At 35.2% G+C, this 15,000-nt stretch overlaps 1 protein-coding gene across 2 annotated transcripts in view; it reads right to left on the bottom strand.

Annotated features, from left to right (window-relative positions):
• ZFPM2 (zinc finger protein, FOG family member 2) overlaps nt 1–15,000 on the bottom strand; it is a 1,273,567-nt gene that overhangs the window by 911,637 nt on the left and 346,930 nt on the right. For both annotated transcript variants that reach the window (XM_044065695.1, XM_044065696.1), the window contains exon 3: nt 5,323–5,424. In XM_044065695.1, the coding sequence (XP_043921630.1) occupies nt 5,323–5,424 (102 nt within the window). The remainder of the gene's footprint in view (nt 1–5,322; nt 5,425–15,000) is intronic.

The raw sequence follows: 15,000 nt of genomic DNA, 5'->3' as shown, positions 1-15,000 counted from the left end.
TGTTGGTAAAACTAACTGGCCGTTAAGAGATAGAATGAGAGAGCATATTTACCACATGAGAAAGGGCACTTTACACAATGCCTTAGCAAAACATATAACCACCAATGGCAATGATCATACTTTCTTGTTCCGGGTCCTAGAGATAATTATTGTGAATAAGAGGGGTGGTAATACTATGAATCTTACTGAATCTAAGGAGACTGACTGGATCATTCGTTTGAAAGCTGATAGGGGGCATGGGTTGAATGATAGAGCTTCTATAAAACCTAAGCTGAGACAATGCAGGCACATAAAATGAACTATCATTTATTTGTATATGTTCTTGACTATGTATTTTATCAATATTAACTCATCAGAATGTTTATTTACATGTTTTTTGGTCACTATGCAAGTTTTATATATTTTTGTCTTACTTTACATTAACATGTTTATATATGGGAGAGTTCTTTAAATTCTCCAGCATTGCTTTTAATTGTTTAAATTGTTTTAATTGATTAATTGAGCTGCTTATATAAGGGGAGGTCTACTGTGACTTTTATACAAGGATCTGAAGAAGCTGTAATGGTGAAAGCGCTCATCCGTATGTTATAAGTGCACATTCTTGGAATTAAATTTGGAGTTTTGTTCTTACTTCTGCTGTACTCCGCTTCCTTTGTGACAAACACAGGAGTGTGACTTAATGTTCATGGAATAGATAGCCACGTAGTGGCTATTTCGATGGTATGGAATGTCGTTACATGCAAGTGGGGTTGGGGAAGTGACAGTGTGTGTGTGTGTGTGTGTGTGTGTGTGTGTGTGTGTGTGTGTGTGTGTGTGTGTGTGTATGTATGAGTTAGGGTTAAGGTCGGAGATGAGTGAAGGATGGGTGGTCTGTGGTTGTGTGTGAGTCCATGTATTTTAGGAGAAGGGTAAGGGTTAGGTTAGGGGAGAGATGTAGTGTTGTTTGGGTGTGGTTGTGAAGTTTTATGTGTCTAAGTCTGTCTTTTGTAGTGGCAGTGTTTTAGGACGGTTTTAATGACGTGAAGGTGCAGGGCTAGGGTTGGAGGAAGGGGCAGCACTAGGGTTAGAGTTAGTGCCCATTACTAAGGTGGTGTGGGTAACACTGCCACTATTCAGACAAATTTGAGGCTAATGTTATGGGTAGTTTTAGTTTCAATATTGGAAGAAGAAATCGTTTTCCTCATTTGACATTATTGTTTTTGTTTTTTCGTTATTGTGTATGACTGAACTTACTTTGTAGGTGTTGAACATTCGACATTAAGGCAGTTTGGTCATATACAAAAGACCCATATAAATATATATATCTATATAAATATACACAATAGACTCCCTCTTATCCAGCCTGTCTTTAACCGTTCTCCTCTTTAACTGGCCATTAATTTTCTGACATAGTCCTAGCAATGGAAAACAACACTTCTGCCTCCTCTGGGTTAAATAATGACAAACATTTGAGTTTTAGACTTCACATTCATTAAAAAATGCATGCTAACACAAATCCTGTTATTTTAGCTGATTTATAACCTATAAATATTACTTTGTATGCTTTTTCTGATTAACCAGCTATTTGTTTATCCAGCCTAAGGTCTGTTCCCAGTGAGACCGGATAAGATGGAGTATAGATATAGCTATATTTATACACACACACACACACACACACACACACACACACACATGTATATATATATATATATATATATATATATATATATATATATATATATATATATATATATATATAGAGAGAGAGAGAGAGAGAGATAGATATATACAGTAAACTCTCAGTTAACCAGCACCCATGGGGATTGGTAGATGCTGGGTAACTATAGTTTCTGGTTGCTTGAGAGTTACTATTAAAAATAGGCCTGACTAATACTGTGCCCTATACTATTTGTTTGGTTTGACTTGTTCTCAGGTTAGGGAGAGAGGGAATTTATTCCTATCTTCCCTTTTAAAGCTCTAAAACTCCGAAAACATAAGGTATGTTTCTGGGGGGCAGAAAGTGCAACACATGAAAATTGCACTGTATTTCTTTGATTTTTTTTTGCCAGTTGCTTGAGAGTGCCGGTTGCTTAAGTTCCAGTTAACTGAGAGTTTACTGTATATAGATACAGGTATAGATATAGATACACACACAACACACATCACACACACACATACATACAAGTATATCACAGTCGATCTAAAACACATTTTATTGAGAACAAAAAAGATTATAACATATTTCACAGAAAATGTTATGTACAGGGGCAAGTACCCCTACATGCTACAACCCCACAATTAAATATATTAACATCCATAGCCACACAGCCATGGAGACAAGAGAAAGCATGTCACACATTGAATTCCTACTGGTGCACAAATACAAAATTTTCAAAATGGAAACTCAAAACGGACGGCGCAGTGGTGCAGCGATAGTGTTGTCACCTCACAACAAGAGGTTCCCTGGTTCAATTCTTGGCTGGGGTGCCATGTGGAGTCTGCATGTCCTCCCTGTGTTTGTGTGGGTTTCCTCCCACATTACAACATCATGCATCTGGAGCATTGCTCCCCAGGCCTCTGTTGAAAATTGGCTTGTTCTAAGTTGATCTTTCTGGTTAACAAATGTAAAATAAATAAATAAAAAATCATAACATTGGGCATTAGCAATGTACAAACACTGATCATTACTAATTTGTAATTATACACCAGATGTTTGAACCTGTCTTTCCTCTAATACTGAGCAGGATTACTGTTGCAGCAACACATTATCACTACGGTAAAACTAACCTGTTTCAAAATGATCTAAACCCAGCTTACATTCCCTATTAGGGGATGAACAATCGAAAGCTTGGTGAATTCTGCTTTACAAAGATAGGAAGAGCCAGCACTGAAGGTTCAAAAATTGACATCGCTATGAATGTTTGGCCTCCACAAGCCAGTTACTCCTGTTGTAACTTTTTTGAAACTTCCTGCTTAAAATCCAAAAAGCTTGAAGGATCATGAGGCCCCACTTTCACAGTTTGTGCTCATACTGAAAATCAAGATCAAGCAAACTTCTGCCTTTGCTCCAAGGGATGTTTCTATCCTACCTGATGAACTACAAATAGTTCTTAACCATATGACCTTTGAAAACAAACTATATACCAAGTACATTCAATAAAGTTGGTCTCACCACTGTTTCTATTAAGTTAATTAGATCTAAGGCAGTGTACTTCAACAGTTAATATACTAAACTTCAAAACTGGAGGTCTGTCATTGAATCTCATGTACCCCCCACTTGTATTTATTTCAGACCGCACACTTGTTTCTGTATTTAAACTGGCATATTGCAAGGGACATCACATCTCGGAAAGTTCATCTAGTGTCAGCAAAAATAGGATCACACAGAAAGTTTGCAACCACTGCTTCATCTAAACATGAATTAACTACAAACCCCTACCGTACCAGACATTTGTGAAGGAAATAACTTCGCTTGTGATGCCCACATTCCTATTTATACTCTTCTTGCTTTAATGAGGTACAGTGCCTGAGAGGTTATCTCAATTCTTGGTCTACAGAATTCTAATCTGTTGCTATAGGTCCAAATTACATTGAATACGACAGGCAGTGAAATATAACATGCATGCATGAGGGCAGCTTTCATTCTTTCTTTTTTTTCTACTTTCTTTCCTTCCTGCCCTCCTTTTAACTTTGTTTCTTGTGCAAAATGTCTAATAAAACGCCTGTCACTAGGTATTAAGATATATCCACTTTCTCGAGCACTGTAACATAAATGCACACCTGAACATGACTTTGTGATTGTTTTCCGGAGTAGAACTCTCATCTCCATGGACCTTTTCCAGACTCAGCCCAGGAGCAGTGTCCTGTTATGTGACTTGCTCAGAGTCACACAGTTAGGCAATAGAGGCAGAAGGAATCAAACTTTGACCACAATGAATCATGTATTTAAGTGAAAAAATACAGCCACATGAGGAACTGTGGTTTCTAATGAAAACTTTCACACATTCGTGTACTATGTATAGGAGAAAAACAGATTTTAACATTTGCTCTATGAACAATTATTTCTAAACCCTAGTGAACTTTTAAAATACAAAATATATTTGTGTACATCTGGCAATATTACTGACTTTTCTTGAAAAATATGTTAAATTCTTGGGCTGTGGAATGCAAATTCTTTCTTGAATAATAACAGTCACATCAATTACTTAATGTTTGCCTCTCATTTTGGCATACACCACGTTCTTCTCTGTTTTAAGAGTTTTCATGTTACAAGCCTCCTGATCAACAAAAGTAACCTTTTCTATATTCAGACAATATTTTGATCTTGTCTTTGATTTGCATGATCTTAATATAATGTATACCATTGTTCCAAATAAACTTTTCCTGCAGCTCCTCATTCATTATCCCCTGGTATAACTGCTGTGTCAATTATGCAAAACTTGTTGGATAAATTCTGAATGTTTTATTTTAAGGACAATCATTTTCAATCTTTCGTCAGCTAATCAAAACCCAGGAAAGGAAGTAACTTGTTACTTTACTGTCTTAAAACACACTGGAATGTGTCTCAGAGTAGGCTGTGCATAAAGTACTTCATATTTTTTTTCCTTCATTGTAAAATAATTATCTGATATTCAGTACCAACACTTTGGAAGCATTTGATTACCCACATTTTTTTTTTTTTAATTATCCTGTATTGTTCTGTACACATGTACTGAACTGGTAAGCCCACTAGACACGACTGTCCCTTTTTAAGGGCAACCCAGAAGCACTGCCTGGTTAAAGGACCTGCTCAGAGTCAGATAGTAAGCAAATGGAGGTGGAAGCAATCCAGCGCTCTAACCTGACTACAGAAAGCAGCTTATTAACAGATCAGAACCTTAGCCCTCTGCACTGCCTGACAGGTAGTATATATGAAAACCTGGAAGTGGACAACAAAGCTAAACTAATGGGAACTGGGGAGTACTTTATATTATCACACAACCTTTCCTTACTATGTGGTTGTTTATATGTATGGATAATCACTGTGTAAAACTTTTCTGGGGGTTAACTTAATAATTTTTACGTGGTATTTTTCTAAGGATCTAGGTAAAGTCTCCTGTTAAAGTAAAAAATAAATAAATGTATAGAAACATAAAAAAAAAAAAACTTCAAAACAATTTCTTCAAAGCAGAACAGGACTTGAGAAGTCCTCTTAACTCCAAAGTTTAAAAATGTGCTGATATTAAGATGAGAAGGAGCAGCTTATTGATACAATTGTAACATAAAGGTCATTAAACATATAAGTCATGGCATCACACTTCTCAAAATTCTACACAAGATTATTATGAAAGCATTACACCTTACCAGGGCCATCCCAGTCAACAGCTTCTGACACCAGCTCTGCCAGTTTCCCAGACCGTATTTCATCATCAAGCTCATTGGGTTCTTGGCTTTCCTCTTCATCACCTGCATTTATAGAAGACAACAGAAAAGTGATTTGTCAAGCTGTTTTTACCTTTAGCAACTTCAACATGCTCATTGAAAAAGGCCTCAACTCTAGCAACAGTACAACGCTGTGCACAAAAAAGCTCCAGATGTAACAACAGTATAACAGGTTGTACTCTACCACAGTGAAAACAACATTTTCAAATTATAGTGTATCAGCTACACTAAACGGAATAGTATTACTAAAGAGAAATGCACTTGTCAAAGTTAATACAAGGTTTAAATGTAGGAACCTCACTACAGTCATCTAAAAGGCGTGCATTACTATTAATCATTAAAAATATTAAAATGAAGGTTGCACTTTCTACTACAAATGTAGACAAAGACGCTCTGAATGAGGGTGATACACCACATTGTAAGTTAGATAAATGGTTTCACAAGAATTTTAAATTAGCCTGTTCCCTTCTTGAGCATGTGCATGTGAGAAATGAAACATTGAAGGATAGAATTTATGGAATTGAAAAAAGTTGAAAAACTACAGGAGCTTTCAACTTGATAATCTATTCAAACATGTCAGGTCCTGAACTGGCTCAGAATTTATAAATTTCAGAATGGTCTTATAGAAGGGATAGTTACTCATGGGGAACTTTTAAATTTATTTGACTGAACTGGAATTGAGTTTATACATTGTTAAATGAAGTAAAACAATAGAATGATGGAAAAATTGCAGGAGGAAATTAGAAGTCTACAAGAAGGTATAATTAATGATTTGTGTTTCTGTGATGACCCTCCATCTCTGGGCCAGTAATCAAGGAGCCTCAATCCTCACCACTGGCACCAGTGGGGGATGTTCACTAGGAGGATAACAGGTGCACACACAGTATCCCCAGATGCAGCTCTCTGCATCAAGCACAATCAAGCACAATTTCCCTTAAGAGCACACTAGGAACATAGTCAGTCCTGGGATGGTTTCTTCCTCTTTCTCTAGATTCCCAGTAAGGCCTCCCAATGGCACAGCTACAGAGTTGAGATCTTAGCTGAGTGTCCAAGCTAAAATAATATCTAAAATATTACTTCTGGGATAGCTTGCAGAATGATATCACTTCTGGTCATCTGACTTCTAGTTCCCATGCAAATCCCCATTGCTGGAAGTTGGCAGGATTTAGCACCTTCTTGTAAAAATACACACACAAGGGCTTTTACTCAGATCTGTGGCAGGTGCTGAAAGTCATAAAAAATTTCATACCTCCATGCTTCCAAATCAGCAATTAGTTCACCTCAAAGACAATACAGAAAGGTTTTTAGTACAGACTTAGTTTCTCTGGCTGCATTACTACCTGTCAGATGGCATCTTTGTGGCCTAGCCCATAAAGTAATTTAATTTCAGATATATTTTAAAGTTTGCCAGACTGAGATTAACCTTCCAGTTTCCTCTATTAAAACATAAATATTTAAACAGTTACAATAGTGCATGCACATTTCTGTTCTATCCATTAGGGCCCACTGTGGATACACTTAAAACACAAGCACTTTACAAATACCTTTTCAACATACTCATCTGTACAAATCAGTTTAATATACACATAACATCAGTTCTAATGCATTTGTAATATAAGCATCTGTATAATCATCAGTTTGATATTCACAAATGACATATAATTATTTACAAAATTCCAGCTAGCTGCACTGGCAGTACGTCCTATCATCACAGTTTCCACCAAACAAGGAGCTTTATAGGAAGATATTCCTAAAAGTACAGAGATACTGCAAGAAAAAGAAAGGTGTTAAAACTCTGAAGGGTTGAAAAGTAATATAAATTTAGTACAGCATACCCCAAGCCACAGTTAAACAAATATGAATATGTGGGTAATGTACCTGGTGAAGTACTGGCACATGAGAATGAAAATGTGTTAATAAACAATCAGATCAGGAAGTTTTTTAGCCTCTCCCCAACCCCTGAGATGATTGGAATGCCTAAGGGAGAGAAAGCAATTAACAGACAGTCTGCTGAGAAAGAAGTAAGAAGAGTATCTACACTATCAGGGGAGTAAAGAGTATGGCAGATCAGAAATGGTGCAAGAGGGATCAGGTGGGGAGGACATGACTGCATTAAATCTTGACAAAGGTGTTGTTTTTGATTTTAATGTCTTCATGGTTTATAATTATACACCTTTGGAGATTACTCCCATTTTGGTGAACTGTTATCAAAAGGGTTCACTTTTGTGCCAGCAAAGCCTTTAAGCCTTGTCGATATTTTGATTGAGTTAAAACTGTACACAAGAAAATTGAATTTATAATTATTTTTAACGAAAAAACAGCAAATGAGGACAGGGATTTGGCTCTTGCTCATGAAAGTACTTTTAATCCACCTTTGGTGGTGACTTTAGCATTGTATGAAAAAGCATGCCAACATGATTTAAGACAATTATTTAAAAATAAGAAAACATCTGACATGTATCAGAATTTGACAGCTGATGAAAAATCATTATTAAGGGAATTAAAAGATAACCAGTTAATATGTGTAATGAAGCTGGACAAAGGTGGAAGGGTTGTAATAATGGATAGTTACATCGACTCCAATAAAATGTTGGTATATTTGCATGATGGGCATATTTTTAAATGCCTCGTCAAATGAGGTAAACATTTTTAGCTATACAGTGGATTTGATGGTAAATGATATTTGTTTGGAAAACAATTACTATAAAAAATTGATTACTTAAAAGTTAATAGAACTTTAGTCCCATCAATTTTTGAGATTCTCAAGGTGTACAAGAATGCCTTGGACCACATTTAAGATCTATAGTGGCTTCAGGTGGTTCCAAGACTGAACATTCGGTCAAGTATGTTGATTTTAAGTTAAAACGAGTTTTTTTAATGAAAAGAACATGTGTTGTTTAACTCATGGTATTTTTAAAGGATGTTGGAGAAAGCACACTTTTAGTGATGTGTTATTAATAGGAACAGTTTTAAGATGCTTTGGCCAAAGTAAGTCATTTGATCCATAATGAAATCAAAGTATTGTATATATTTATGGAATTAATGTTGTGTAATAATTGCTTGCACTTTGAAGCAGAATACCATAAACAGAGAAATGGAGTAGCAACAGGGGCAGCAGCGGCCACAGGTTTTTGCAAATATAGTACAATGGTGGTAGGAGATTCATTTTATCTTTCCCCTCTATCTATAAACAATATAGTTAAAATATTTCAGAGTTTTGGGTGATATATTTGTAATTTGGAAAGGGGATAAGCAATTGTTGGATGAACTTTTAGGGTACATCAACCAGACTACATGTTTTTTAACTTTTACATTTGAATGGAGTAGACACAGTCTGAATTTCCTTAATGTGACTATAAAGAAAAATGAACTAACAAAAGATACGAGTCTAACATTTTTAGAAAAGCAACCTTTTCTAATAGTTATTTGCACTATAACTGTAACCATCCCGTATGGCAGAAGAAAAGTTTGATTAGAGGGAAATGATGAGATTGTCCAGACTTATATCAGCAGATGAATTATTAATTGAATAAATGAACTGGCTGAAAGATACGCTCCATGATAGGAACTATCCAAAAGATTTAAACAAAAATTGGAATGGTGTTATGACAAGTTTTGAACTTGAAAATGATTAGGGTTAAGGTCCAATATTGTGTATAGGAGGGGTAAAACTACTAAATCTGTTTTGAAAGGAAACAACACTCAGTTAAGTCAGAAGAGAGGGATAGTTAATTGTGAAGCATGTTCATATTGTCATTATATTAATGACAGTATTAAGTATAACACTGGGTATTACCCAATAACTATTTTGAATAATGGAAGATTTAAGTATAACACATCAGATGTGGTACATGTGGAGACATGCGCCATGCCTGGCTTTTTATATAGGTAAAAGTATACACCCATTGAATGAAAGAATTTATCACCACTTATATGCCATAAGGAGAAGGCACAATATGAACACCTTGAATGTTCATGCACAATTTTTTTTAAGTTTTAAAATATTTATATTTTATGTACTTGTAAAGATGGTGAAAAATAACAAGGGGGAATAATTGGGAAAACTGTCTCGAAACTCAAGAGCTATACTGGCAAATTTTATTAAATGTATTACAGGCTCCAGGGACTAATGACAAAATATTTATTCATAGTATTTTAGTATTGAGGGCAGACATGATATAAATGAATTAAAAGACATTTTATTATGTATATAAGGAGATTTTATTTATAAATAGAAGTTTGTATTTTTCATGATGTTTTAGAATTTTAACAGTTTAATGAAATTTGGTTAGTTACTGCATTTTTAAAAATATTATTTAAAGAAGAGAAGTGGTGATTGTTTAGGTTCTGATGAGCTTCCACTTTTTGGAATGAAAGCACTACACAGCTTGAGTACTTTAATACAGGTGTTGGGTGTGTACATCATGGAATGACATGCTTTCATTTATTTATAAGATTTAAATGTAAAATTAAGGCCACAACCAAATGTCTAGTAGAGTGTTATTGCAGGGTAGCAAGATCACCTGTATTTCTCACAGCCCTTGGACTGAAGTATAATAGCCCAGATATCATATAAATTCACAGAGGCTGTATGATCACATAGTTGTAATAATTAAGCCTTGGAAGTACAGCACCAGCTGCAAAAACGTGTCTCTATAGAACAATTTTCTGTTATTAACATTAGGATTTATACTTTCTGATTTCTGAAATGTATAGTGGACTTTGGTCACCAACATGGTGCTTGATAATATTAGTTTCATCAAGATAAGTAGAATTATACAATATACAACTCAACTACATAATAAATATCAGAAATTAATAGACAGCAGCATCACAAACCTTGTCACAACAGTAGTAAAACATGCATTTGAGAATGATAAAAAAGCATAGTTAGCACATAAATGTCACCATAGCAGCAGTAAAGGTCATTAGTCCAGTCTATTACACTTGTCATAAGCAATGTCTTATGGATATGGACAACCACTGGGAAGGATTAATATCATTCAGGGGAACATGCTTATGAAGTATAAATCTGAGTAGTAATATGAAATGGTTAAGAATTTAGGTCATTTATTTAATTGCAGCTTATTAATTTGTCAATTTTGAGTGATATGGTCTTATCTTTTAATGAGCCGGAAGAATGGTATAGTTCTCTCTGGATTATTTTCTGTGACATGTATAAAGCAGCAACACTGAGAGAAATAGTCTCAGATACAAGTTCGAGTGAACCCGTCATTGTGTATTCATCCAGCCAGCTTTGGTCAAGGATGGTTACTGGCATAATAACCCATGCAACAGTTGTGTGATATGTAAATACATGAGCAAGATGGTGGACTGTTACACAGGAAGTCAAAATTTCATGAAATAACAACATGCTATGAGGGTACTTCCTCATTGTTTGCAATACCATACAACCTATGTGTTCACCACTTTTTAAACATTTCACATTTCTTTTACAATTCAACATATGCCAACCATCTGATACATTGTAATCTTATACGTACTGACCTGAAAAAAATTAAGATATCTGCGGCAGTCAATATCTTTGCATTGTACTTCTATGATCTCTTGTTTTAACAGTTACAGCTAAGGTATTGACTGAAAAGTGTCAGTATATCAGTTCACCTGTCTTTTTAACAAAATAAATAAATAAAGACATGCTCATTAGGCAGATTCATGTACATGCCCCTTAATGAATGCAGGACATAATAAGATAAAGTCAAAGATGAGGGTATTAGAAGATCTCTGAGACATTCAAAATAAGGAACCTGCACAGTCCAATCATTGTCTGATAGCCAGGCATGTTTCAGATTTGTTCATATTGAAGCAACGAATCAGCAAGTATAATTCTTAAGTACTTAAATTCAGATACTATTATTATGAAGGCAGAATTTCTCTTTCACCAATCCATTTTTAACTTCCTACATATTGAAGAATTATTATTAAGTTACGGTTATCAGATAGTTAGTCATCTGGGTATCAACTCTGTGCTACCACATAGGAGTCACACTCAGTCACATATCTCTTCTTCCTCAGAGACTTCAGTATCTGACAAATTACACCATCCTGAAAAGTCACAGCAGAGGAACACTAACAAATACAGAAGCGCTACAAAGACAAAAATGGAAACAGGTAAATAAAAAAATTAATAAATAAATAACACCAGAAACCAACCACGCAAATGCTTTTTTTTTAATAATAATAGTAATAACAACACAGAAATAAAATACAAATCAGGATTGTCATGTAAATTGTACACAATCTACAGTAATAAAAAAACTAAAACTCAAATTTAAAAACATTACCAGATTAAAAACAATAAAAACATACAAACAGTTAAAAATAACCTGATGAAAGTGAAAAGCATAAAGGAATATGAAGTGAACAACATGAAGAAAAAATAGCAGTCTCTGTATCAACAGAAAACAAAGTCAGCCCCTCTAATCTAGGAGTCAACACACACACACACACACACACACACACACACACACACACACACACACACACACACACACACACACGGAGTAGTAAGACTATCTGGCCTTGTCTGACCTAAGAGGTACATTGGAAAATACAGTACACAAAAGTAAAACACAGTGTGAATACAAATACATATTAAAAGAGAAATAAAACACACATCAGAATTACAATAGAAAACCCAAGAAACCAAAATATATCATGGTAGGGATGGCATTACCACATACATATGTGTTTTTTCCGTTCTTGGGAGTTGCCACCAAACTGATTACCTCCTTGAATATTTTAGGGTGAAACAAGAATGCCATCTGCTAAACTTACAAAAAAATGATAGGGGGGGAGAATTGCAAGTAGTATATATGTCTCTTTCAGTTCTGAGCGCCACCAAAATGATTATTGCTATGAACACTTTTCAGGATGTGTTTACCTGTTTGTAAGGCACTGTGCTGCTGATACATTAAGTTTCTCCCCAGGACTCACTCATCGGCCAGAACATGTATATTGTTAGTGCCAGTTTACAAGCTGGACTTTGCAATACCATACCACAGTTTAAAAGAAAGGTCCCACAAATGACTACTTCAAAAATTTGATACCAAATTTCATACTGATAAAAAGGTATAACCCTGCACAGAAACAGTTGAAATGGGTACAGGAGCTACTTTATCTTAAAATACACTACAAAACATAACAAGTTTCATGCACAAACTACTAAGTGTGAAATTCAAACAGAAAAATGAAAGGAAAAAAGAGGTTTGTTTAAAAAATGCAATAATGTACTTGCTTCTGCCTCACAACATCCCACCCCCTTGCTTTATTACATAGTTATAAAATGCAAATCAGAGTTCCTTTGTTGTTACCTGCTCATGAAACTAACTTCTTTTGTTTAGCATCACTAGAATACCAGTTAAGACTAGTAAAAAGTGTTCATTAAAAACAGTGTATCAATCACATTTCCTAATGAGAGGGATTACTTGAAACATTTTCTATGCCTTCTTATAGAGAGAACAGAAAAAAAAACTTGATGGACACTTTAATGTTTGATTTTGCATTTTTAATTCTAGAGATCTTCTGATAATTACACATCAATATGCTGTCTGGAATATAGCAGAGGGATAAGATCTATTTAACCCCCAAACTCAGGTGTACACACACACACACACACACACACACACACACACACACACACACACACACACACATGCATAAATGCATCAATATATGCACACAACCACGCTCACACATGCACACACACGTATACACACTGACATCATTTAAGGAAATATAGCATAGACCTAGCAAATCAAAATTTCTCTCAGACAAGTTTAATTTTTAATGCACAGAAGTAGAACTGTGCATACTGGTGGTAGCTTTGTGTGTGTGTGAAAGCATATATTCCATTAAAGCATGACATCAGTCAGACATACAGTTATCGTAGGTTAACAGATACATTTTCACATTCAAATGCTAAACATTTCAATCAGACAAAAAGTATATATTTTAAGCTTAATTTTGAGTACTATTTGAATGGTGAATCATTTTGGCTATGATGTTCCCAAGTCTGTATTAGTAATGGTGTACCATAGTACTTGGGAAGTACAAAGAGTTCACTACTGCAGATTAACACGTTTTAGACTATAATGCCATTCTTCAGACTGGAACTGGAAAAAGCAAAGATATCTTATCAATGTCAGCTACATTTACATTACTAAAGACAGAGCAACTACAACAGGGCTGTATTAGTTTACAGCCTACGTCATCTAGTTTAGCTAGGAGAGTATGAAATATTTATGAAGAACGAAGGCGTCTTTCAAATTAAGATGAAATGATGTCACAGGGAAAGGAAACCATAGTTTCACCTAGGGATCATTTCAGATGTTTGCTTTCTAACAACTACAGCAAGAGTTTTATTTTTGAGCATTTTAATGGGAAACTTATTGATTGCTATCTGACTTGCTTCTGTGTAAAGATTTTAGAATGACCTTAGTCTGGTTTGTTCAAACTGAAATACCAGACATAATTTTAAATGCTGCTGTGCTCAGCAGTTAAGATCATGAGGATGAAAGATTATTCAAGCAATTATTTCAACAACTGAATAAAATGTTTTAGGGATATTTAAAATACTTTTTTAAAAATTATCTGATGACTGTGGGACTGCAGTAATTTAGCTAAGATTAGCATAATCCAAAGCTATTGTGCTATACGTTTGACAGGCTTTCATTAAGTAATTTGCAGTTATTATTTTTCTGGCAGCAAAATAACTTAGCATCTTTCATTGCTGCCATTTTAAGAGTATAGACATAAATATATCACTGCACCATAAATCTGGGTAGTTGGCTAAACCTGAAAAATGGCAGGACTATGAGGAGAAATGATCACCTGATGCCTGTTCTTGTTTCTCGTTGGCAGAGGGGGCACTTCTTCCCAGCTGGCTGTTACCTTGCCAACTATTAGAAATCAGGCTATACTACAGAGGGATTCTGAAAACTATGAGAAAAAATATGCAGAGAGTTGCCTGTTTTTGTGGAAGCATGCAAAAGTGCCATCTCTACTCTTCTAGAAAAGGAAAGCAAAGCAGAAAATATCAACAAGAGACATGAAGATGTTCCTAAAATCCACATTAGCATGTCACTCTCTAGCCATTACTCCCTACTAAGAGTCAGCAACAAAAGTGCAAAGCAGATGAGATCCTCACGTTGCAATGCCTTGCCATAAAGACTAAGTGACATCTTTAATGCAGGGAAATGCGAAAGTACATTAATGCGGACTGAGGTGGAAAAGGTAGACAGGGGCAGTCATTTGTACTGAAATGTGGGAAAAATGACTAAGTCCAATTATTTGTTTTTTTGTTTCTTTCTTTATGCATTTGTTAATAGGGTAACCAGATTGGACTGAGAACCTTTTTCAGGCACAAGCCAGGCCTTGTTGGTAAATTCTGAACACAGACAGTGAAATGGAATAGTTTTTTAACAAAATCAACATACAGCTAAAACAAAAATCACCTACACAATCATTATAATGAATCAATGATATATAAAAGTTTAAAACTTAGCATGTTTGTCTAACTCAGCAAAAAGAAGAAAAAAAAGAAAACTACAGATGGAAAGTGAATCAATACCCTGTCAC

The sequence above is a fragment of the Protopterus annectens genome, chromosome 3.part0 (genome assembly GCF_019279795.1).
Source record: "Protopterus annectens isolate FY-2018-M chromosome 3.part0, PAN1.0, whole genome shotgun sequence".
NCBI classification, from domain to species: domain Eukaryota; kingdom Metazoa; phylum Chordata; order Ceratodontiformes; family Protopteridae; genus Protopterus; species Protopterus annectens.
The sequence above is the reverse complement of the archived record's forward strand: the minus strand, read 5'-3'. Positions and strand labels throughout refer to the sequence as shown.